The sequence below is a fragment of the Pteropus medius genome, unplaced genomic scaffold (assembly GCF_902729225.1).
Source record: "Pteropus medius unplaced genomic scaffold, Ma_sr-lr_union100, whole genome shotgun sequence".
Lineage (NCBI taxonomy): Eukaryota > Metazoa > Chordata > Mammalia > Chiroptera > Pteropodidae > Pteropus > Pteropus medius.
This window is the reverse complement of record NW_024343733.1, coordinates 3,002,769-3,027,168: the sequence shown is the minus strand read 5'-3', so window position 1 is coordinate 3,027,168 and position 24,400 is coordinate 3,002,769. Positions and strand designations below refer to the sequence as shown.

The 24,400-nt window shown below is 40.1% G+C and overlaps 1 protein-coding gene across 2 annotated transcripts in view; it reads left to right on the top strand.

Annotated features, from left to right (window-relative positions):
* Window positions 1-10,173: 10,173 nt before the first annotated feature.
* Window positions 10,174-24,400, top strand: part of MED13L (mediator complex subunit 13L) — a 264,752-nt gene continuing 250,525 nt past the window's right edge. Inside the window, exon 1 of one of the 2 annotated variants that reach the window (XM_039868225.1) lies at window positions 10,174-10,357. In XM_039868225.1, the coding sequence (XP_039724159.1) occupies window positions 10,286-10,357 (72 nt within the window). In that variant the 5' untranslated portion in view covers window positions 10,174-10,285. The remainder of the gene's footprint in view (window positions 10,358-24,400) is intronic. The other variant, XM_039868223.1, reaches the window with a different exon arrangement.

Sequence of the window (24,400 nt, the reverse complement as noted above, 5' to 3'; positions counted from 1 at the left end):
AATAATACATGTTAGAATATACTTAGACAATGAATTCTAGTTGAATAACCGGTATGCCAAATTAGCAGTAAATTATCTGGGTTGGGGAAAGGGGTGCTTCATTTTCTAAATTACATATTTCTTTGATGTTTGGCTATTTTTATAGGGCATGTGTTACTTTCAAAATGAGAGGGAAAATCAAATTAGTATGCAAAATTTTATCCTCCATGCTGGCCAGGCTGCTGTGGAGAGGCACAAAACTCACTTCAGATGTTGTATGATTTGCCCCTAATTCTGGCTGTAGAGGTAATTGCCCACTCATGCTGTTGAAGAAGTAGTGTAACTTTGCAGATCCTTCTAGAAGCCTGGGAAACTCCCACCTCTTTGGTTTGGGACCCCCTCCCCAGTCCAGGCAAGGGAGTGTTACTGTCTCCTTCAGGCTGCTACTAGCGGAACTATCCCTCCGGGTCCCACAGACCTGATTTTTCTGGATGGAGGTAGAGTGAGGCTCAGAGCTGACATGGCCCTTGTCCTCCTGCCAAGGAGAAGAGCCGCCTGTGTTCAATGCCTGTGTTTAACGCTGCTGATAGTAACAGCCAACGTTTATTGACACTTGCTTGGCCAGTGCCAGGCATTGGCGGGGGACTTGCTATTTAGTATTATTTTGTAATTCTTTCATTTAACAAATATTACTTAAGCATCAATAATGTTCTAGGCACTGTGGATACTGTAGTGAACAAACGGGGAAAAAATCCAACAACTGCATCCTCGTGGGGCTTGTATTCTAATATTGAGTGAGAGATACAGGCAAAAATATATAAAAACAAATATATGTCAGGGGCTTTTAGATGCTGAGAGAAATCTAAACACAGTGAGGGGTGCAAAGAGGGAAGGATGGGGCATAACGTTTTAGGTGCAGTGGTCTGAGAGGGCCTTTCCAATATGGGGACATCTGATCGACGGCAGGTGGGTTCTGCAAGCACCAGGGCCCTGAGGCTGGGTATGTGAGTAGAACCACAGAGAGGTCACGGGCGTGCATCAGAGTGTGCACGGGGGACAGTGGCAATAGAACAAAGAGGCCAGGTCACACAGGGCCCTGCAGGTCAAGGCAAAATATTTGCATTTACTTCGAGTGCGATGTGAGCCATGGAAGGGCTTAGAGCAGAAGAGTGACATGATGTGACTTAGGTTTAAATCAGATTCCTCCGATGTCTATGTGACACAGAGAACGTAGTGGGGCTGGGGCAGAAGGAGTGAGAGCAATAAAGAGGACAGTGGCTTAGGTTTGGGTGGTGGCACATTTTGGATATTTCCATTTCATCCTTCATTTGTCCTATCTGCAAAATGGGATTATAACAGTATCTCTCTCACAGGGTCGTTGGGAGGATTAAACAGGATCATGGTGTAAAGTACCTGGCCCTGTGCCTGGCCCTGTGCCTGGCACATGGGAAGAGCTCAATAAATATGCCCGTGCTTGTCCTTCTTATTACAGACCTCCTTGTGAGGCCAGTATAATTACGCGTACATTATGGATGAGAACACTGAGGCTCAGAGGGGTGAGGCCACTCATCCAAGAATCGATGGCTGGTCATTGGCAGAGCTGTATTTCTTCAGGCCCCTGTGGGACATTTGTGGGGAGGCACACTTGGCCAATGAAGGAGACAGGAATCTCAGGACAAGGGGCAGAGGGTGTCTGAGGCAGGGGAGAGATCTCTAGCCTCATAATAATACCAAAAGCAGTTATGGCCAAGGTTCAAATCCTGCCTCGCATTACAAGCTGAGTGACCTCAAGCAAGTCACCTCACCTCTCTGAGCCTCACTTGTCTCATCTGTAAAATGGAACTGGGAAATGACCTATGTCATAAGAGAGTTGTGACAACTAGATGCCTGGCATAAAATGAGCTTGATAAACATACTTAGAAAACAGTCTCCTCCTGAAAAGATGGTACAGTAATGGGAGATGTAACTGGATATGTGGATGGGGGCACGTCTTAGCTGGTCTTCTAGTTGCACCACACAGCTCTGCTAGGAGATGAGATTTTGGTAAATGAATAGATTACAGAAAACAAGCTTGTTGGGGGGCACACACACAGTGACCTCTATACAAAACCACTAATAAAGAACAATGCAAAATATGCCTTTGAGTCAGGGCGTGGTTAACATGGAATAAATTCTGCTGGTTGGAAATCATTTCAAGGGCCTATTATTTTTTTAAAGTGAGAGGAATAATTACCGAAGTATTTTGGTAGAATAAAGAAGGGTCTTCTATGTTCAGTAACCGCTGTGAAATGCTGGTGGCAAATCCCCATATCACAACTCGCTAACATTTACAGAAGCTGTTGTGATTAAGTGGGAACCAAGCTACCGAAAAATCTACAACGAGAAGTCAGCAAAGTAAGATCAAGAGACTATAAAGTAAACAATATATAGAGAATGAAATGTAATTTATTTCCTTGGGGAAGCGCTCTGTACCGACAGCAGCAACAGAATGACTCTGTAGATGTACTCCACTGCCATCCACGATAGACTATTGCAGTCAGCACATTTGAAAATTGAGAAATTGTGTACGCAATTTGAAAAAGCAATTGATTATAACTCACCAGCAGCCTAAGAGGTTGGCAGCCCATTTTAAAAAGGAAAAACTGAGACTTAAGCAGTAGAGATATGCTGCTTGCCTCATCCTTGCTGATAAAACCCATCACTCAGCTGGCAGGGGAAGCCTAGTGAACCTGTCACTGGGGCAAAGTGAAGACGAAGGGATGACTCAAGTTTCATAGGTGGCATTTTTTAATTGCCTCCAAATTGTTGCCTGAGTGAAGACTGTGCTCTCTCCAAGGATTGCTTTTAAATAAAATCTGTCCCAGAGTGGGGACCCGGCCAGCAGGGAGACAGCACACTCTGCTTGGGAGCAGAGAAGCGCCTTCTCAGGCTTCAAACTTAAAGTGCCGGACAGTTTGGAGGGACCAGATATGGTCCCTGGAGGATGGCAGCCTTTGTCTAACATGCCAGGACTTGGATGTCGGTTCTCCAAGAGCAGTATCACACACCTGGGTGGTTAGATCAGTTGCCTTCTCACCTATCCAGACCTCGGCTGAAGTCCCTGATTTAGGCCACCAGTGAAAAGATATTTGTCTTCCTTATAAAACCTCTGAGTGCTTGGATCTGGCTTTGCAGCAGAGAAAACAGAAAGGGTGAGGTGTTCTGGCAGAACCGCCAGAGAATTTGGCATCTCCCCTTCCAGAGAACAGCCTGGCTCTGGGCCACCTGAGCAGGCCATTTCTTTCATGAGCATCATATTCACACTCGCACACCCCTGGAGAGGAAGAGTTAGAGAACCCATCTCCTGGGCACTCTCTTCTCTTTAAAATGATTTTGTTCACCCTGAAACACAAGTTGGCTGTTGTATATCGAGGCCGATCAGGTTTCAGGGATAAATGCATATGTATGTCTTTCTAGAGGAAACAGAATTTAGTTTCATATGATACATTTCACCACCTGCCATAGGCACAATGTAGAACATATAAACTTCGTGGAGGTCAAAAAATTATAAATATAGTCGCCTGTCTTTGGTCAAGCATTAGCGTAGTCACAGAAAAATATCAGGGGACATAGGTCATATATCTCTTTATTACTGGCTATTTGAAAGCAGTTCATCATGGGCTGCTAAAATCATTCTAAAGCCAGGGTTACCAGAAGCAAGAGAGTCTTTTTTATGTGTGTAAATGTGTAGGTAAAATGCCACCGAATACAGTTAACTTCAGCTCATTGGCATTTTTAGCAACTCAAATTATTGCTTAAATTATCTCTTCGATGGTGTTTCTTGGAGTTCAGTCTCCCATATTTTATAAAAAGAAGCTCTGGGTGTTGGTAAGAGTAGCTGACATTTCTTGAACACCTATTATGTGTCAGGGGGGAGGGTGCTGAGCGCTTTGTGTGCAGTAGTGCATTGAATGCTCACATGAGCTCTAAGAGATGGATGCAAGGGTGATTCTATTTTAGGGATGAGAGAACTGAGACGTAGAGAGGTTAAATCACAGCCCAGGAGGTCAGGACGAGAAGTGGCAGAGCTGGGGTTTGAACCTGGTTTTGTTCAACTCCAAGACTCTTGCTCTTACCTGGACCTCCAGCCCTGCTCCAACCCAGCAACAACTGCTGTTGTTTTTACTTCATCCTCTGCACTGTCTCAGGGGAGAGGTTGGAACAATTAGGAAATCCTCGGTGGTTATGAGCAAAGCTGTTATTGCCCAAGGCCGTGCAGCTTGATTGGTATAAGACCATTCTCTCAGAGGGAACTTAAAATATCAACTTAAAAATTGAATTATGAAAGCGAAGGAATGAAAAAGATAGGCCTGCCACATGGAAACATCCAGAGAAATCTTTATGGAATTATGGAATGAATTGCCTTGTCCATATCAGATGAGGGTGACCAAAGACCAGTGTTTGTCATTGTGCCAAGCCCCTTATGAGTCTCATTGGAACTGCATTTAGTTCTGTCATTTTAAGCTACTGACTTGAGTGGTCAACAAGAGGAAATGCAACTGCCCGATACATGGAAGAGAAGATCTACCTCATTAGAGTTCAGGGAAAGCAAATTCAAACGACGACGATATATCATTTTTTCACCACCAGGTTGGCAAAAAATTGAAAAAGATTTGGCAACATCCGAAGGCTGGCATGGTGGTGTGGAAGTGGACGCTCGCTTATTGCTTGAGGGAGTATGAATTGCTACACTCTTTGGGGACAGACTTCTGGCTGTATTTATTAACAATAAAAATACACATTTATTAACAATAAAAAAGCAATCCTATTTTGGAGACTTTATTTTACAGAAATAAAAGTGTCAGTACATAAGGATATATGGATACGGATATTTACTGCACCCTTATTTAGAGGAGGGAAAAAAACTGCAAACCACTGGAATGTTCAGGAATAAGGGAATAATTGGATAAATTATGGCATAGGTGTTCTATGAAACATTATAGAACTAATAAAGGAATGAGTTAGATCTAGATATATGGGCCTAGAGGTATAGTTGTGATAAATCATTAAGTGAAAAAAGCAGACTGCAAAACAGTATAGGTGACATGATCCCGTTTTTGTAAAAAGTAAAAAAAAATTCTCAGAAATGCGTTTAAACAGTATTATTTGCTATGAGCATGGAGGAAGGAGAGTGAGGATTCACAACAATTTCTTAACTTTGGTGATCTCCGTGGGGCAGAGAAGAGGATTCCCTTTTTCTCGGTATACTCACGTATCCTTTGACTTACTATCGCTAACATCCTGTTACTTTTGTTATTAACCTACATGTTTTTTTTCCCCCTTATTGGGATAAGCCTTAGGTTAAAGGGAAAAAACCTCCAAGTGACATGACTGGGTGCCACTTCCCATTGTTTAAGGATGGACAAGTGACCGTGTTTTAATTTATTGATTGCTGCTTATGGAGCTGGGCACTGTGCTAAGAATTTTCCCTGTGTTCTTTCACTCTGGGAGGTCGATGCACAGGAAGAAATGGGGGTGGCTGGGGTTAAATGACCTGCTCAAGCCTGCATAGCTAGTGCACGACAAAGCAGGGATTGGAACCCAGGTGTGTCTTGCATTGAAGCCACAGTCTTAACTCCTACAATATGTCCCTACCCTGCAGCTGTGGCAGCTTCCTGTGGTCTTTCTAATAGGTGGTTCCTCCTCTGGTCATATTTTTGCTTCCATTTTCTCTCTGCCATTACATTTGGTAACCATGAAAGGGAACTAACCTGTTATTCTCAGAGTAAGATCTGAGGTTTATGCAGAGTGGAACGTCTGTTTCCTGTGTGGGCAGCAGGCATTCTGACAAAGGGGGAAACTAAGTCATGACGATGCCTCTGATGAGCCCCTCCACCCCCGACACACACACATGGGGAAGTGGACTCCAAAGTTCGAGTGCCTTGTGCCGCCGCTTCGCTTCCTAGTAGTCCGTTGATGGTTTTGTTTTGTTTGCCTTTCATCTTATCTCCTGAGGCTTTCCATCAACTCCTTCTGCTTTCTCTATTGAGAAAGAACTCTGCGAATCTTTATCAGTCATCTCAACCGTGCAGAGAGTCAGAGTTTCGTTGCTAGAAATGACTGAAGAATCACCCGGGCTGCTCTTTTCACACATGGGGAAACTGAGGCCTAGAGAGGTTGAGTGGCTTGTCTAAGATAACAGGGCTGCTCGAGTGGCACATCTGAGACTAGATGCCCTGTTCCCCTGGGTTCTCATCCTGTGCTCATGTTGCCAGGGCAATCGCAGGCTGCACTTCTGGCGTTTTCTCATCCTTTGACAGTCAAGGAAATCTCAGATGAGGGTTTTTTTTTGTTGTTGTTGTTTTTTATTTATTTTGTGTTTTTTACTTGTATAAAGCCATTTGATTATTCTGTTTTCAATTTTATTTGATTGATTTGTGCTCTTTATAACTTACTGCATTGAATAGGTAATATACACATTTGATAGAAACGAAGAAAGAAAGGAAGGAAAGAAGATAGAAAATGGCACAGTAAAAAGTAATTCCTCTCCTCACCCTGATTCCCATCCCTAGAGGCGAAACTGATGTTATTCGTGTCTCCTGGAATCTTCCAGGGATATCTCAATTAATAATCTATTTTTGAGATTATCCTATATTAGTACACATAATGCTAACTCATTATTTTTAATGGCTACATGGGATTAAATTATATTGTTAACTACTCCCTAAATGATGGACATGTGGGTTGCTTTCAGTTTGTGCCCTGTAAACAGTGCTATGGTTCAGTTCACGTCCTTGTACTATAGCTCTTTATACCTCTGTACAAGTATTTCTGGAGGATAAACTCCCAGAAGCAGAATTGCTGGGTCACAAGGTGTGTGCATTATAAATTTTGATATTCTCCAAATTGACACCCAAATCTATGGTGCTATTTTATATTCCCACTGATAGTGCATAAGAATTCTGCTCCCTACATATTTGCCTAGGCTTTAAAAATATTGTGAATACTTATGATGGTTTTAGTTTCTGTTTTTATTATGAGTGTCTTAGTGTTCTCGGACTGCTAAACCAAATTACCATAGACTGGGGGGCTTAAATAAAAGAGACTTATTTCTTAGTTCTGGGTTGGGAAGTCCTAGATCAAGGTGCTGGCCACTTTAGTTCCTGGTAAGAGCCCTCTTCCTGCTTATGCCTTCACATGGGGAGTGAGAGAAAGCAATCTCTCTTCTTCTAAGGACACTAATCTCATTGTGAGGGCTCCACCCTCATGACCTGGGCACCTGCCAAAGTCCACATCTCCAAATCCCATCACACTGGATAATAGGGTTTCAACATGAATTTTAGGGGCACACAAACATTTAGTCCATAGCAACGAGTGAGGTTGAGTGTCTTTTTATATTTTTAAAAGCCATATGTCTTTCCTATTCTCTAAATTGCTGATGTCCTTTGCTCTTTTTCTATTAGGTTGCTCTGGTAGACTTTTTAAAAAGTTGAATCTAAGTTTGTTGAACAATGAGAATTTGGTGACCAAGTATGTAGGATGAAGGCCTCCTGGGATGTAAATACACCTAGATATGATGGACCTTCACACCGTCTCATTGTTCAGGCCCAAGTAACACCATGCATGTTGAACAAGTGCTTTGGCTTTCTTTTCTAAACACTGTCACCAACAGTCTCTTAATAAAAATGTACAACATTGGCCTGAGGTCAGTGAGTCAGCAATTAGGATCTCTTTTGACAGATTAGGAAATGAGGGTCAGAGAATTAAACAGCAGTAGTCCCCCCTTATCCACGGTGGATATGTTCCAAGACCTCCAGGGAATGTCTGAAAACTCAGATAGTACCAAATGCTATAGATACATTTTTCTACACGTACATACCTATGATAAAGTTTAACTTATAAATTAGGCACAGAAAGACATTAACAATAACAACTAATAAAATAGAACAACTATAACAATATACTGTAAAAGTTATGCAAATGTGGTCACTCTGATAACCAAGTTCGCAGGTAGCATGTACAGCACAAATATGATGGACAAAGGGATGATTCATGTCCCAGGCAGAACAGAGCAGGGGGGCGAGAGTCTTCATCACACCACTCAAATTGATGTGCAATTTAAAACAGATGAATTATTTCTGGAATTTTCCATTTAATATTTTTGGACCATGCTTCATTGCGGGTAACTGAAACCACAGAAAGTGAAACCGCAGATAAGGGGGCATCTGCTGTATGTAGGTCAAGGTAACATAACCAGGGGTGCTCGAGCTAACTACAGGCACCTGCTCATGGAGCCTCTGAATTCAGCTTGGGCTCTGGAGCTAGATAGGCCCGGGATTGAGTTACTAACTGGAGAGCTTGTAGATGTCACTGCATTTGTGAGACATGATTTATTGTCTAAGGACAATAACAGTATCTTCTTTATGTGATTGTTCTGATGGTTATGTGAAACAACGTATACATATTCATTATAACATAGTGTCAGCGGGTTATAACATAGTGTCTACCATGATAATACACATTATAACATTCTGCTGGTGGGTTTTGTTTTAGCAGTTATTTGTGGTAGTTCCAAAGCTCAATTCACATGTATAAGACTTCTTTTGTTATAACCATGTGTCTCTTGTTTTCTATTCTCCCCTCTTAGTTCAGTCCACCTAAAAGAGCTGGTTCTTCCATGTTTGGGAGCATGTTAGTGAAGCTGTTCTCTCCTCCTCACCTTTGCAGGGAGCAAACACCTTGAGTGCTGGGAGAGCATTCTCACTGGCACTCCTCTGGACTCCCAGGCTACATGCTCTCAGGAGGGTCTCAAGAGGGAGGTTCTGCTTCCAACACTGTCCTCGTACATTGCAGTTATATTCTGGCACATAGCAAGAGCTCAGGAATGATTTGTGCAATGAATGAATGAATGCACATAGTGCCTGTAAGGGCTCAAGAGCATTTCTGTATTCAACGCATAGTGCCTCGTATACAGTAAGCGCTCACTAAGTGGTAGCCATGAATATCCCTGGGCAAGGCTTATAAAATCTAGTGCAAGAGCTCGGCTTCACTGTGCATGGGTACAGGGAGTTCGAATTCCGCCACCTCTTCCCAGCTGTGCGTCCTCGACAAGTGACTTAATCTCTTTCACTTAATCTCTTTGTGCTTCAGTTTTCTTTTCTGTAAAACGCGGACAACGGAGTGCGACCTCCACGAGACACTCCCCGGAGCACTTGGACCGGCTGCCTGGCCCACAGCGAGCCCCCGCCACGCCAGCCGGCCTGCGTCGGTCGGGGGGCACAAGCGAGGGAACCCGGTCATTCCACTGGGGCCGCCACTGGCGTTCCAGGGGCTCGCGGTCGCGCACCGCAAGGATCTGTGCCCCCCGAGGGGGCGGGGCGCGGCGCCCAAGCCGAGCAGCCCACAGCTAGCCGGCCGCCGGCCGCCGGCCGCCGGAAAGCCCCGCCGCCGCCCGCACTCCTTTCTCTCGCTCCCCGTCTCCCTCCGTCTCCCGGCCGGAGAAACCGGCCGCGATCAGCTCAGCAGCGCCGCCCGTGAGCCGCCGCCGCGCCGCCGCCGCTGCGGCCCCTCCCCCGTCCACCCCCCGCCCCCCCGCGCGGCCGGCGCCCGTCACGTGACGCGGCGTCAGCCAATGGCGGGCCGAGCCGCGGTCGGCGGCCGCCATTGCTGTCAGAGCGAGCGAGCCCGGGGAGGGAGGAGAAGCGAGGCTGACTGGGGAGGAGGGGGGGGTGGGGGAGGAAGAGGAAGGAGGGGACGTCGCTCGGCTGCCGGGGTCGCCCGCTGGCTTCGTCCGCACCCCCCCCTTCGCGAGTTCGCGCTCCGCGGCGGCGGCGGCTCCGAGGCGGCGGCGGCGGCTCCGGGGCTCGCCTCCCCTCACGCGCCGGCGGGGGCCGAGGGGGAGTCGGTGGCTGGAGATAAACAAGGCGGCGGCGGCTGAGGAACAGGGAAGGCGGAGGCGGCGGCCGGCCCGCAGCGCCAGCCCGGGAGGCAGCAGCGGCCCTGAGAGGCGGGGAGGGCGCCGGGCCGCGCGGACAGCGCCCCCCGCCGCCGCCGGAGCCGCGGGAGCCGCCGCCGCCGCCGCCGCCGCCCGAGCAGGAAGGAGCCGCGCGGCCGCCGCGGACCCCCCCGCCGGCCCGGGCCCGCCGCCCCCGGCGCGGCGTCGCCGCGGCGCCTCCCGCCCGCCTGCCGGCCCTCGCGCCCTCCCCCGGCGGCGGCGGCGGCCCGGTCGCCCCGCGCTCCCCGGCGAGGCGCCGCCGCCCGGCCCGGCCTCGCCTCGGACGCCTCGCTCCGACATGCCCCGCTCTGGCGGCCGGGCTCGCGGAGGATCATGACTGCGGCAGCGAACTGGGTGGCGAACGGGGCGAGCCTGGAGGATTGTCACTCCAACCTCTTCTCGCTGGTGAGTAGCCGGGCTGCGGGGAGGGGGGCCTTGTCGGGGGGGGGTCCCCGACCTCCGCCGCCGACCAACTTTCTCCTCCCGCCGCCGGGACTTCGCCCCTCCCTCGCCTCTCCCCGCCGTTCGCCTCTTGCCGATTCTCCCCCTTTTGGATCGTCTCTCCCTCGCCTTGGATCCCATCCAGTGTTTATTTGGCTCTTTAAAAATCATTTGTGAGCGCGGCGCTCGGCGTGGAATTTGCATGTGGAAGTCTCAAAGCTGCTGATTCTGGGTCGCACTTCGAACGCCCACCCTCTGTTGCAATCACACCCCCCCTTCCCCTCCCCTTCCCCCATTTTTCCCCCTAAATGTGAAAGGCTTTGCCTTGTGCTGCCCGCGCCTGCGATAAGCAGCCTTCTCCCCCCTTGTCGGATCTGCTGCCCGCCCGCCCGTCTTTTGAATTTTTTAAAAAAATTCCATAATGACACCTGCAATTTCGCCCGAAAACAGTTGATTGAATGAGATTGTGTCAGTAAAGGACTCTTGCACCCGAAGCTCCCGCGATTGTAAACATCGACAGCCGCCTGCCTCTCGGGGCTTACTACGCTGGAGAGCCGTAAGGCCATTGCACCGAGCCGACGGAAGGTGGAGAAGGCTTTATTTTCCTTTCTCTCCTCCTGTGTCTTTTAAAAACTGTTTTCTCTATTCTAACAACGAATCCACACACACACAAAAAGCAACAAGCTGGGCGGTTTGATAACATCGCTTTTATCTGCCTTCGCCTCTCTCGCGCTCTCTCTGATAATTGACAACTTTTCCTTCGGATTTGAATCGCCTGCCTTAATCTTGAAGCAGTTAGGGTGTCAATTGTTCTCCGGGAAGCCTGGCACCCGACGTCGGCGTCTAGATTTTCGAAATTAAAAATGTATAGGGCTCCAGCAACTCTTCTTCCCAGGCGGTGGCAGTGACATTTGGTGGTAAATGCCATCTTTGCTTTTTATTGGGTCGTATTACCTAGCTCTGAAAACATTCACGTTGTTAAACCTGGCGTTTAGGCTAATAATTGCAGTGCGTGGTCTTTAAATATGTGCTTTGTGCATGAGTTATACTGTATGTATAGCTATGTGCCCAGGAGACTTACGAATTTATTTAAATATTGAGCAAAGATTTGTAAACAGATGTAAGGCAATTATGTTTCAAGCGTAGAATATAATTGGAAAATTGGCTGAACGGTTTGTTTAATTTAGCCTTAAAAATACCCCAACTTACTTTAAGTTATGTACCTTTTTTTCTGGGGAGGGGGGACTACTTTTTGGAGAGCATGCATTTTGGAAATTGTTTTCTGTAACCTCTGCTGTAGATAGAAACGTTATTTCCTCTTAATCCTTGTTTACACTGGGTAAATAATTTAGTGTTCAAATTGTAATTAGTTACATTTAATTATGGGTAGCATAGATGCTTTTTTCTTTGAGACTAGTGGAGAAATACAAATTCTCGCCAACTTTTAAAATGTGTTATTTTATTAAATATTTTTCATTATGCAGATAAAAAATCAGGACATGAGATTTTTATCTATAAAGACTCTGACATAGTATTTCTGCTTTCTCTATAGTAAGATCAGATCAATTTTTTTCTCCCAATATTTTTATTCAGCTATTTAATTAAAATTCAATTATAAGTTGTGATTCTTCCTCTCAGTGCTGTGATGATTTTCATTTGATCTTTTGATATATGGGAATAAAACTCATTTTGCCTTCTCTTTTCTCCCCTCAGTCTATCAGTCAGGTTCAGGGACTTTAATAGATTAGCAAATGTATTGATTAAGGGGTATTTAAACTGGTTTTTGTTTGGCGGCTGGTGACCACATTGACACTTTAACAGGTAATTAAAATAACCAAGTAGACCAATATTAGTGATGAGAGATCCGCTAAATTACCATATATCATGCTGACTGGTAATGGCTGTGTATATGTGGCTGATTTATATACAGTAGATTTTGTAGACAAATTAAAGTATATTATGTGTGTAAGTAGTCTTTAGGATATAGCATTTATCTTTTTTTTTTTTAAGTAAGGTTGGTAATGTTATAGAGATAAGATGCTTGAGATTCTTTTGGAGGAACAAACAATTTTGTAGGAGTGAGTTCTGTGCTTTATGACTCACTCGAGGTTTGTGCTTTGGGTATTTCTCTCTTAAACCTCTTTAAACCAGGAATTGATTTTTGAATATACTTTTAAAAAACAAAACAAAACAAAACAATTACTCTTTAGGTAACAACTTGGAAATGCAGAACTGCAGAAATGCATGGGTTGGATTTTTTTTTAAAGTACTAAAATGTTTACATTCTCTTAGAGGTAGAGGGGGGTGGTAAGGTGCTAATTTAAAAAAATGAATTAGTTCAAAAGCTGCTGATTATTTAAAAATTTTCTCATTCCAAATTGAGAATTTTTCTTCAAAATCACATACAGCAACAATCTAGAGTATTAAAAACATGTTGCCTCTAAAGTACATTGTATGGAATAGTTTAATTCCAAAGCAGATAAAATCATCACCTGTTTGAAATAAAGCATGTATTGTAAAAACTCTATGTGCTTAATAATAAGATAGCATGTATGTTTCTCTTTTGCCTACAGTTTTTTTGAGCAAAGTATTATTTATAGAGACTTTACCCAGATACTCACATTAACGCGGCTTGAAATATAAACTAGAGATAAAAGTCTGTACCACACTAATGACCAACCCACTTTTTATTACCTTGAGGTGTTCATTATGGTTTAGCAAAAGCTGATTGTGCAGTTGAGTGCCTTAAGACTTTTGTTAGTTCTTTACTTATTTTGCTTTCTGATTTTCTACTGCATCAGTTTCTGTGGCATCAGATTTCCTAAATTCTCTGTCAACCCTTGTCCCCTTTTCTAATGTGAAAATGCTGTTGTGTATATACGATATGGGTCATTGTATGTATTTCTTATTCTTACTGTTGTGAGGTTTGGAGCTACTGCCTTAAATGTGTGCCTGGTTACGCTTTTGTCACTCAAAACTTTTCTCATGCTGTCCATCTCATTTCTGGGAGACTCTTGTTAAATGTTCACTCTGTTATAATTCAGTTAAGTGTGTTAATTCTGCCTTTTTGGAAAGTGTAACAGTGCACCCTAGATGGCATGTCAACTCACCCTTGTGGGAAGACATAATTTCCAGATGTAAGTATATCTTTAGTTTTATTTCTCTATTGAGGTGATATTGAGAAAAGGAACTTTGTATCCTTTAACTAGATATAAGTATATATTTTTTGACATTAGGCAGTCCGATTCTTAGCTATGTATGCTCCACATTCATGTTTCATTTGCTTTGAATCTCCTTGTAATTGGGTGATAATATCAAATTCTTCCTCTGAATTGAAACATACATACACACATTAGTACTTAATTCCATCAAGGACCATTAATTCTATATTTGAAGCTTTTAAGGTAATCTCTTGTTGACCTGCTTTCTTTTTTTTTAAGAGTTTTTTTTTTTTTTTTGCATAAAGGGAAAATAGTTGTAAACATAGAAACTTTGAGATCTATTCTTTTGAGGTAGAACCCCCACAGGGAGGATTGTTAATTGAAAACGAGGGAAAGGGAATGATTTTTCTAATGTTCTCACATGCCAAAATACATATACAGAGTATTGTTTTCTATCCCGATTTCTTATTTTAGTATTTACATTTAAAGCATCTTTTTTTCATGATGGTTCATTTTCTTTAATGAAAATATTTATAATTTACTAGTGTGTGTTTTCTGTTTAGCCTTTTGTCATTAGTAGCACATGATGTTACAGTATTTATATATTTTTAATAGCAATAATTGCAACCCGGTAATAGTTGCCATATTAACCTCCGATTGCTAGTAAATATTTTTAAGTACATAATAGACAGCAATTTAAGGCATAGCGTAGCAGTTTACTGGACCTTTTTAAAGAGCCATTTGTATGTGTGATGAGTTCATAATTTTAAAGAGAAAATAATGTACACAAGACTTGTATGCTACAAAATATGTTTCTGTGTTATTGAGGTGCTCATTGGGAGGAAGTTAGGTTGGGTCTGTTTCTTCTTTGTGTGAATAAAGGCAGGGCGGGTAAATGTTTATTGAGTTTATGCCAGGTGCTTACACAGCTTAACTTTCTTTGGAATGTTTTGGTCATTTTTTAAATGATTGTTTTAGGTATTTATTGGGAAAAAATCATAAGGTATTCCTTTAACATTAAGTTATAGTAGTGGATTATATTAATTAGGTATAGAAAAATTGATTCATCTTTTTTGTTCACTGGCTAATTTAGGCTAGTTGATTGTGAGTTAATTGTATTCATCAAACACTTTCAGAGATCTCTACTTTTGAGATTAATACAGATACTCTGTCACCCATTTTCACTACATGCTATAAATTATAACCATTTGCAAAAGATAAGTATATTCTGTAGTTATAGTTGTCAAGTTATTTCAAATCGAGATGAAACTTCATGTACATAGTCATGAGATTGTTTATTTGGATTTTTGTTTGCGAATAGTTAATTGTTTCTCAAAGTTTGATTCTAAGATAGACTAGATATTTTTCTTGTTATTTGACTTATTTTTGGTAAGAAGAAAATAATAATGTTCACCTCCTTTAAATTAGTAGTAAAGGTGCTGATTTGTTTTTTTCTGAAAATGGGTACATTCACTTCACAGAAGCTAGCCGGCCAGTGAAGATTAGACAAATTTATGAGACTTAGTAATATGGTTTCGTATTAGGTATTATTACTGAACTGTGCATCATAACTATTTATTAGAAATGGAGAAAAAGAATTTTTGCAACATTGCTCTTAGTGTCATTTGTTTAAAATGTATTGTGTGCTAATCGGCCTTCCAAACCATGTGTGTTGTGTAGTGCTGGCTACCGGAATTTCTATTTTGTCATTTTATAAACATTCCTATTTTGACAACTTACATTTAATGTGTTGCAAAGTGAAGTGATTAGGTAGCCTCAAAATGTGCTGTGGGATATAATTAAATAAAAGAATTCACTCACATGTTTGTTTCATAGGACTTACTTAGAGTTTTGGAATTAATGAATCAATATTTGTAACGTGTTCTTGGAATTTAGGACTTTTTCTCCCTTCCTGAATCATTTAACTTCTTTCTGATCCAGTTCAGATAATTTCCTTTTATAGTATATGCTTTCATTGTTTATTTGAAAGATTTGAAGGTGTTAGCTTTGTTCTGTTGGGGGAATTCACTTCATTACATAGGGGAGATGATTTTCCATTAATCTTGGTAAATATTAACATAAACGAGGAATTGTAAATTCAGACTCATTTGCATGAATGAAATATGTATGCTTACCCAGTTGTTTTTTTTAGTATAAAGTCACTTATGTACATCAGCCTAGCTTTCTATTTTTGCTTTAGTTGATACAAAAATAGTTTTAAATTCTGTTAAAATGTTATGATTGGTGTTTGTTTATTTCAGAGAGAGTTATTCGATTTTTAAAATCTGTAGTATGGAATAGATTTTGTCCTCATAAATTGGCTATAATAGTCTTCTTTTAGGAACTCTTGTTTTACTCAGATTTATATTAGCGTGTTTTAGTTGTTTGTTGGAGTAGAGTTGTTTTCCTTTAAGCTAATAAAATGTCTTTTAGAGTACATTTAGATTCTGGTCTGAAAAAAATATGACTTTTTTTTCTTTCTTTGTAGATGAGAATTAGGAGAATCAGTTGCGTCCAAGGGAAAATGTTATGTCATTGACATCTCCATACTCTGGTTTATTGTGTATATTTCTGAATGTTTACTTTCTCATTCTAGATGAATTGTGGTGGAATCTTATTAAAACCGTATTTCTACTACTGTGAAATAGCACAGAGCCCTGTTTGACAGCTTTCTACATTTTGTACTTTTTCCAGTACAGCAAAATTCCATTACTGTTAAAGGAACCTCCTGAGTTGATTATATTAAAATTTTATTTGTGTCTTTATTCTGCATAGTTAAAATTTTTAATGTTAACTTAAAATTGGAAGGGGGAAGATAAAATTAGGTAAACTTGCAGGTAAATATTTTCTCAATCTTCACTGGATTTCTTTACTATAATAATTAAGTCTTAATTTGTATTAAATTATTGCATTAATTGGATAAGTTTAAGACATTTGATATTAAATTTGAAGAAATGATTTGTTTCAAATAAAATGTAATTCTGAACAGAAATTTTATAATATTGAGTGGAAATTTTAAAGATTGTTCATCTAAAAGGGTATTAAACTTCATGAAAACTACTGTGATTTTTCCTCCCCAAGGAACTTTGATAAATTTCTGAAATATTTTTTGCATAAGACGCATGAAGCTTCCTCATGTAGTTCCACATTATTTCATTAAATAGGAAAGATGATTAAATCCGTCTGGGCTTAATTTGAGAGCTGATAAGTAAGGTATTCAAAGGAGTGTAATTAGTGTGAAAAAACATTGTGTGTTGGCAATTCTCATGATTGAATTTTAATGTCCTAAAGAGAAATAAGGAAAACATACATATATCTAACTCAAGTACCACCTCCTAATTTTTTTTGCATCTGTATATATGCCTGGCACAGTCCTACTCATCTTTTAAGTAGGTCAAATGTCACCTCCTCTGTGAAGCTTTCCCTGACTCCCACAGGCAGAACTAGTCACTCTTGCTCCTTATGTGTACCTCCTTCTATATGCCTCTGATAAGCAAAGAGCTTCTGTAGGGCAGTGACCCTTTCTAAATCATCTTTGCATTTTCTTTATAGTTAGGTGCTCATTAACTATTTGTTAAATGAATGAATTATGAGACAACTATTTCTTTTCTCCATCTTATTCCCTACGGGAGTTTTCACTGCCCATTTAGTCCTGATCATAATTATGTTAATTTTCTTTGAACTTATTTAGATGTTTAGCTCTGTGTTCTGAATATACATTATCTAGGCTGTATGTACCGTGGCTTGGTAATACTTTAGATGAGTTTTAGAAAATCTTTATTAAAGAGAATTCCAGCCGATCAAGAAATCTGTGCTTATCATACCTCAAAGGGATAGGAATTCAGTATTTAGATTTTTCTGTAGTGTTAGGCAACCTATAGCGTTTAGAGCCTGTTGGAGATTTTGTTTGGAGCTTGATCCAGAATTCCTTCATTTCCATTCTTTAAACTGTATAGGAGGGCTTTTGCTCAATGTTCAGTGATAAGATTACTTTCCATGAGCTCAGTAAAATGGGCAGTGAACTGGTAATAAGGAATGTTGAGTGGCATTCAAATTTTTTCTAGTAACTAGTCAGATCACGTTGGTTGCATAATGGTTGTCTGCCTCAGTTTATCCTGTAAACTTTTGAAGTGTGGAGGGCAGGAAGTGTGAAGAATTATTTTGAGTACCTTTTAAGGAAAGCACTTTGTATGACTAGATAATATTCTTTAATAGGAAGAGACTTCCAGCAAATTACAACTAAAGCTGTAAAGTAGCCTTAGGCAATTAACCAGGAAGTTGGAGTGGCAAAATTGCTTGTGGTACGTATGGCAGCAGTTAGGTTGTATTTTTCTTTCTTTCTTTTTTTTTTTGGGTCGAGGGGACAGAAGATTAACTTGCTCTTCTTATGTCTGTCCTCATAAATAAGCCATGGTTGAGAAGAAAAACCTGAAATTTATCTTTAGATATTACAGCTTTTTATTTGTATATATGATTCATAGTTGCCTGGTGTCTTTAATGTGCTGGGTGATTTTGCTATACTAACTCTGAGCTATGACTAGCTGAGACTGGAAATTGAACTGTGGCTCTTATTTGGTAGTGTAAGCTATTAATTCCTTGGCAGCTCTGGAGTGCTCTTTGAACTTTAAATAGCAGTTCTATTAACATTTTGAGATTTGTCTCAGGGAATGTCAGAAATAGTACTTAATAAATATCTTTTTCTTCTTAAAGACTAAATCACATTTTAGTCTGACATACATGTCACAACCCTTACTATGTTTGAACAAAGTATGTATCCTCAACTACCAGCTAATTTCTGTTTTCCATTTAGTAATGCGGAACATCTAAAAATATTGTTTAGACCTTGTCGAAGAAAGAAAGCTGAACCTCCGTCCCCCAAATGTATAGTTTTTGTGTTAGTCATGATGAATATGAATAAGTTTTTATCCAGAGGCATAGAATTTTACTTAGAGGTGGTCACCAGCATTCTAAAATATTAGAAAGAGTTAATTTGTAAATTTGTTTTTATCTAAAAATCTACTCTTAGTTCTGTTGCTACAAATGATAGTCTATTTACATTGTGTTGTACTTAAATACTTGTGTTAGAGAACTCAAATGCTATTTATGGCAGCATTTTTATAGGAATGAACTTATATTTACTCTCTCTGTTTAGAATGTCAGGAGCACCTTTCCTCTGACTGTAGTGCTGGCAGTTAGAGCAGGCACTCCCTAAAAACCTTCCTGGCTACAGGCAGTGGGAGCGAGGACGGCCCAACCTCTAGGCCCTCTTCGGGGCCTAGGAGAGGATTGCTCTCTGAAGGAGAGGCTTGAAGGCAGGTTGAGAGGCAAGGTTGGCCCCCTGTGGAAAGTGCTGTAGTTTTTGAGTAAGGATTGAGGCAGATTTTCCCTTACTTTCCTGCAGTAGTCTACTGCTGCTTCCTTCCTCTTGGCTGATATACTTTTATTAGAACGTTGAGAGTAGTGGCAGGTCCTGTGATGTCATTAGGAAAGATTTTGTATCTCTTTGCCCTGTACCATGCTTCCCTTACTGTTTTTTCTTCACTCCACTGGAGACAAACTTTCTGCTTGCTGTTCTGTGTGGTAAATGAGGACTTCTGAGCCTGAGTGAAATGAAATAGGAAATGGGGCAGAGGGTGGGGTGGGGAAGGGCGGAATGAGAGTAGATGGAGTAGCCAATAAACTAGTATTTAGAAATGTTAATTTTTTTGTATGCTATGTTTGAGAAACTTAGGACGTATAATTCATTTTCAAATAATGTACAAACATAAGAAATGATTAAAATCTGGTTTGGGTGTACAAAAGGGCTAAGATTTTTATATGTGGGGAAAAGACCTATATGTACTGTTTCATTTCTGAGATGCTATATGGTCAGGGCAGAGGGAGAGCAACATGGACAGATAGTATAGTACCATGTAGCCAGAAAAACTCAGAAAGGGAGTTTTGAACTGATCTTGAAGGAATAGATGGATGTAGCTTGCTAGAGGAGTGGAAGGATGTTCTTTGGAAGCTCAGTTGACAGTTCTGTCCTTGAGAATATATGCTGAAGTGGTTTGTAGAAGAGCACTTCTATTTCATGGTCTTGGTTCTTGGTTTTCTATTAAAAAATAGTACAAAAACATTGAAATCTAATTTTTGTTAGGTGGAAAATTTGAAGTAGGGGCAGGCCAATTTAGATTAAGAAATGGTGATGTTAAAATCATCAGTTTTCTAAAATAATTCAGTTCTGAACTTTAAAAAAAACAGTGCTATATTACGCAAAATGCTAATGACTAAAGTGACAAATATTTCAGAAACTGGACAGACGTGAATCTTAAATGAGCAGATGGGATATGAAACTAAAAGTGGGAGATAATCCAAGATGATATAGAAACTATTATGAGAAATGAATTGAGGAAAAAGAAGTGTGTTAAGTGCTATTGCATTTAATAATGTGTTTAAAAGCCTTTCTAGGATTGCTCTTACATAGACAAATTAGAATTGTTGAACTGTGTAACCCATCATTCTTTACATTTTGTGCATTTAAACAAATTAAATTTTGGTCCAGGATTACTTCTCATGAAACCTAGACATTTAAGTCATGAATGTATATGTTATATGTGCTTTAAGTAGGCAATATAGTTTGTCTAACGTGCTTTCTCTGGCATAAAAATAAAGAGAATAATTATGATTTTCAGAGGCAGTTGTGGTGGACCTTGAAGGGGAGTTGTAAGGAGTGAAAGATGAGGCAGTTTGCTGTTTGGATAGCTTAGAAATCATTACATTTGAATGTTGAGGGTAGAATCTGGATTACAGTGGGTTGTGGAATGAATGAATGGTACACTTCTCAGTTGAAGAAGATTGATTGTGAAGCAAGCAGGGACTTGGGACTGAGGAGGGTAAGAGATTGAAAGATACATTGAAAGAAAGTTTTTAGCAAGCGAGAACCTAATTTGTGTTTGTGGATCTACAAGTAACAATAGTGGAGTGACAGAAAGATGGAAGATATAAAAAAAGTTGGTAGTTGATTGAACAAGTCTGGCTAGAACCCAGGTGATGGGGTTAGCACTGGAAAAGAGTAAGACAAGCTCTAGAAATAAAAGATGTGAGGATATAAGAAATGAACGATTATGAAGGAAGTGGGGACAATCTCAGTTGTAGTTTGAATGCTTTTTAAATTCAAAGGTTAAAGATATTGAGCTTGAGCCTGGATAAAGATTCTAAAAAATATATTAGCTAAAAATTTTGCATTTTACTTGAAATGCTTATTGCAATCAATCATCTTTATTTTTATTTTCCTTTAATGATCATTTTAAGTAGGTCAAATTTCACCGTCTTAAGTTGTATACTTTACATTTATAAAACTGATTTTGTGGTAGTCATACCAGAACTGATATACATATGCCCAGATGAGAAGTATTTTTCAAAATAAGCCCCCTTGAAGTGGATCATTGCCAATGTCATTGTTCATAGTATTTTTTGGTCCTTTTCCTTTGGAATCCCTTTTAGAGATGGTTTAGTTGACCACCTCAGAAAATCTTATTTTGAAGGATGCTTCTTTGGTTAGTGTCTTGTCTTTTCTCTTTGTAATTTATTATGTGTTCTTTTATTTTAAACTGTTACTTTCTGATGGGAGTCTTACTGATGATGAGCAAAAACCCTGGGAAGAGCTCTACTTTGGGGTATTTTGGCATACATACATTGTTGATGCGTGCCAAGAGTTCCTGCCTGCTTGTACGGACGCCTCCCAGGTTCTGAGTCTAGTGCTTCAGTGTACTTGGTTTTCGTACAGTTTCAGTGAAGGTGGATTTAGTGGTCCATTGATTGGTAAGACTTGCTACTGGGACAAATTAAATGGGGGGCAAATTTTTGGCAAATTATAAGGGGGGAGTAGAATTCTAAGTTGTACTCTGTATCTGTCTAGTAAACTTCCAGATACCATCCTGAGGCTGGTCCATTTTTGGCGAGACCGAAGTAATCATTAAGAAAAGCCTTGGGATAAATAAAAGTATCTTGTTGAGATAATCTCCTAAGGTTGTAACAGAAAGTTTGATCTGTGAGACCAAGGTTCTTACTTTGCCCACTCAGTGTTGCTTTTTACTCACTTAACACTGTCTAGTAAGCCATCTAGCATCCTGTTCATGATCTTTCAGCAATTTCTTCCACAGTTGAAGGTTAGGACAGTAGCATTCATACATTTAGGGTTTTACTTCATCATGATATGCCTTAATATTCAGTGTTAGGGGAGGTGCAGAGGACGTTCTACCTATGTAGCAGGCATGCCTATATCAGTTATGAGTTGAGTGGCAACTCAAGTTCTGTTTTTGAATTCAGGAATATAATGAGCTTTTTCTCAGTTAGCTTTGTTTCTATAGTCTTCAAGTTACATAGATAATTTTCTTTCTCTTTTTAAGTACTTCTCACATTAAAAGGGAATTGAAATCCTATCAAAAAGTATACTGATATAATTCTAGACTTATAGATATTTTAGGAAAATTTACTTATATGATGGTTATTCTAAGCAAATGACAGCCAGCACTTTTTGATTTTACAGACTTATATAACACCTGAGCAGTTTAACATTTAGAGTTTATACCAGAGCATAAATCTACATCTTAGCTCCTGAAGACTATAAATATTTATCTTCTGAAACACAAGTTCTTAACTGAAGTTTAAGTTATTAAAAACATTTTTCAAAGCCTGTTGATTTACATACAAAGTGTAGTCATTTGCATGGTTTGAATCAAGTTTTGTGATCCTAAATAATAGACTAAATTCATTAATTGTCTATTAATTACTTGAGAGGGATATCTACGACAATGATATTTTGTTGCTGTTTAGTGATATCATGGTGAAACTGAGCTTTGTAACCCGGACAGATGGTGCTATTCTTGAGTCTGTCTGCAGGATCCTATAACATTTAATTAAACAGTGGAATGATTCTCATGAGAACTCATACTTTGATATGTGTAAGCTAATAAACTGGCTTCTTTAGTGAATTTTATAAATTTGATTTGAAAAAGATTTACTTGTTTTTAAACTTTTCTGATGATTCTGTTAAGCTGAGTAGCTTGTTTGGGGCAATTTATATGATAAGCTCAAGGAATATTCTAGATGGAAAATGAATGAGACTAACTGAAGTAGACATTTATCTTCTAAAGTAATTTTGATTTTGTTGCCAGACTTTCTCATATGGTAGGTGCGATATACTGTTAAGAACCCAAAGAGCTGACTTTAATAATTTCCAGAAAACTGAGAAATTCGGTGTTACATGTTAACACTCATTTTGGAAAATAACTGCTAATTTAGATTCCTTGTGATCCACCTTATATTTTAGTATTGGAACTGAAAATAGAAATATTTTAAAAAGCCCAATCCAGTTTTAATACATTATGTGGATAGAATTTTGTTTAGCTGTTTTGTAATACAGCTAATATTGGTAATATTGTATGATTGGGATGAATAAGTTTGTCAATTATGTAAATAATTACATAAATAATACATTAATGAGTCGTACAACAACATTTCTAGACAATCTTGGGAATTGTTCTCTTTTTAAAATTTACTTACCTTTTATTTAATGCCTGGTCTTCAGTAGATGGGAGACAAGACTGAAAGGTGATGTTTGATGCCAGATTGGATGATACGAAGGAGCTGAAAGTTTATTCTTTATGCACATGAGAATGCTGAAGGGTTTTAAGGAGGATAATGACACGATCAGATTTATGATTCAGAGAGAAAACTCTTGTGGGCTCTGTGGTGTGTAGATTATAATAGCAGAGAAACGAAAGGCAGAGAGAAGGCTCTTGGAGTAGTCTAGATGTGAGAAATTAGGCAGGGCCAGTAGGAATGGAGAGAAAGAAATGGATTCAAGTAATATTTTGGAGGTAGAATTGACCAATTATATCTGTCATGGGGAGGAATCAAATGACAAACAGATGTTCTTGGTTTTATGACATTTGCATTCTTGCGTATACAAAAAAGAAGGAACAGTTGACAATATCCATGAGCTATAGTTTAGCAAGACTTTTACTTTGATCACAGGTGTGTAAAGATGAAAGTATTCACGGAACCTGGATTCTTGATGTTATAATTAAGTCCTACAAAATCAAAGTTTTAAAATTAAATCTCTATAGGGCAGAAAGGCAGGGGATAGTGAAAAGAAAGTAAAATCAAACAGTGGGGTTTATACTGTGCATGTTTTCAGATAAAATTTGAAGGCAGTGAGAATAAAAATTTCTTAAGTTGAGAGAAGGGAAAGGACGGGTGGAGAGAAAAGGTGGGGAAGAAAGGAGAAGGCAGGACTGGTGGGGTGGGTGGAATGGTGGTGTGGGTGGTGGGAATCAGAGTATTTTGGCAGAGGAGGAGCTAATGAAATTTTGATTGTTAGAAATAGGCATGGAGAAACCCTGATAGGAAGAAAGGAAATGGGGGAGGTACCTTAACAGCAATTGGCTCTATCAGCCTTTACTATATAGAGCCTCTGCTTTTACTAATGGTAAGCTTAGAAAGCAGATTACATTTTTTTTTTCCCTCTGCAAATCTGCTTTGGGATGTTTTCAGTTAATTTTTAATTTATAGGTTTTGTTTATATTAATTTCATATCAGTGATGTTTTTGGTAGGAGGGTGGAATAGACTTTTACCCATGTTTTTCTTCTTGCCTTTGTGGAATTTGCCAATTTTTAGGACTTGGCATAGTGGATAGAACAGAGAGGACATTTGTAGAGACTACAGTACAATGCGTGTCTTTGCCTGTTCTCATTCTGATTTTGGATACCTTGAAATTTTCATTCTTGTCATTCTAATCTTTGTTCCCTCAACATTTAGCTTTCTGATTGTACAATATTTTTATAGGTATTAAGAGTTTGT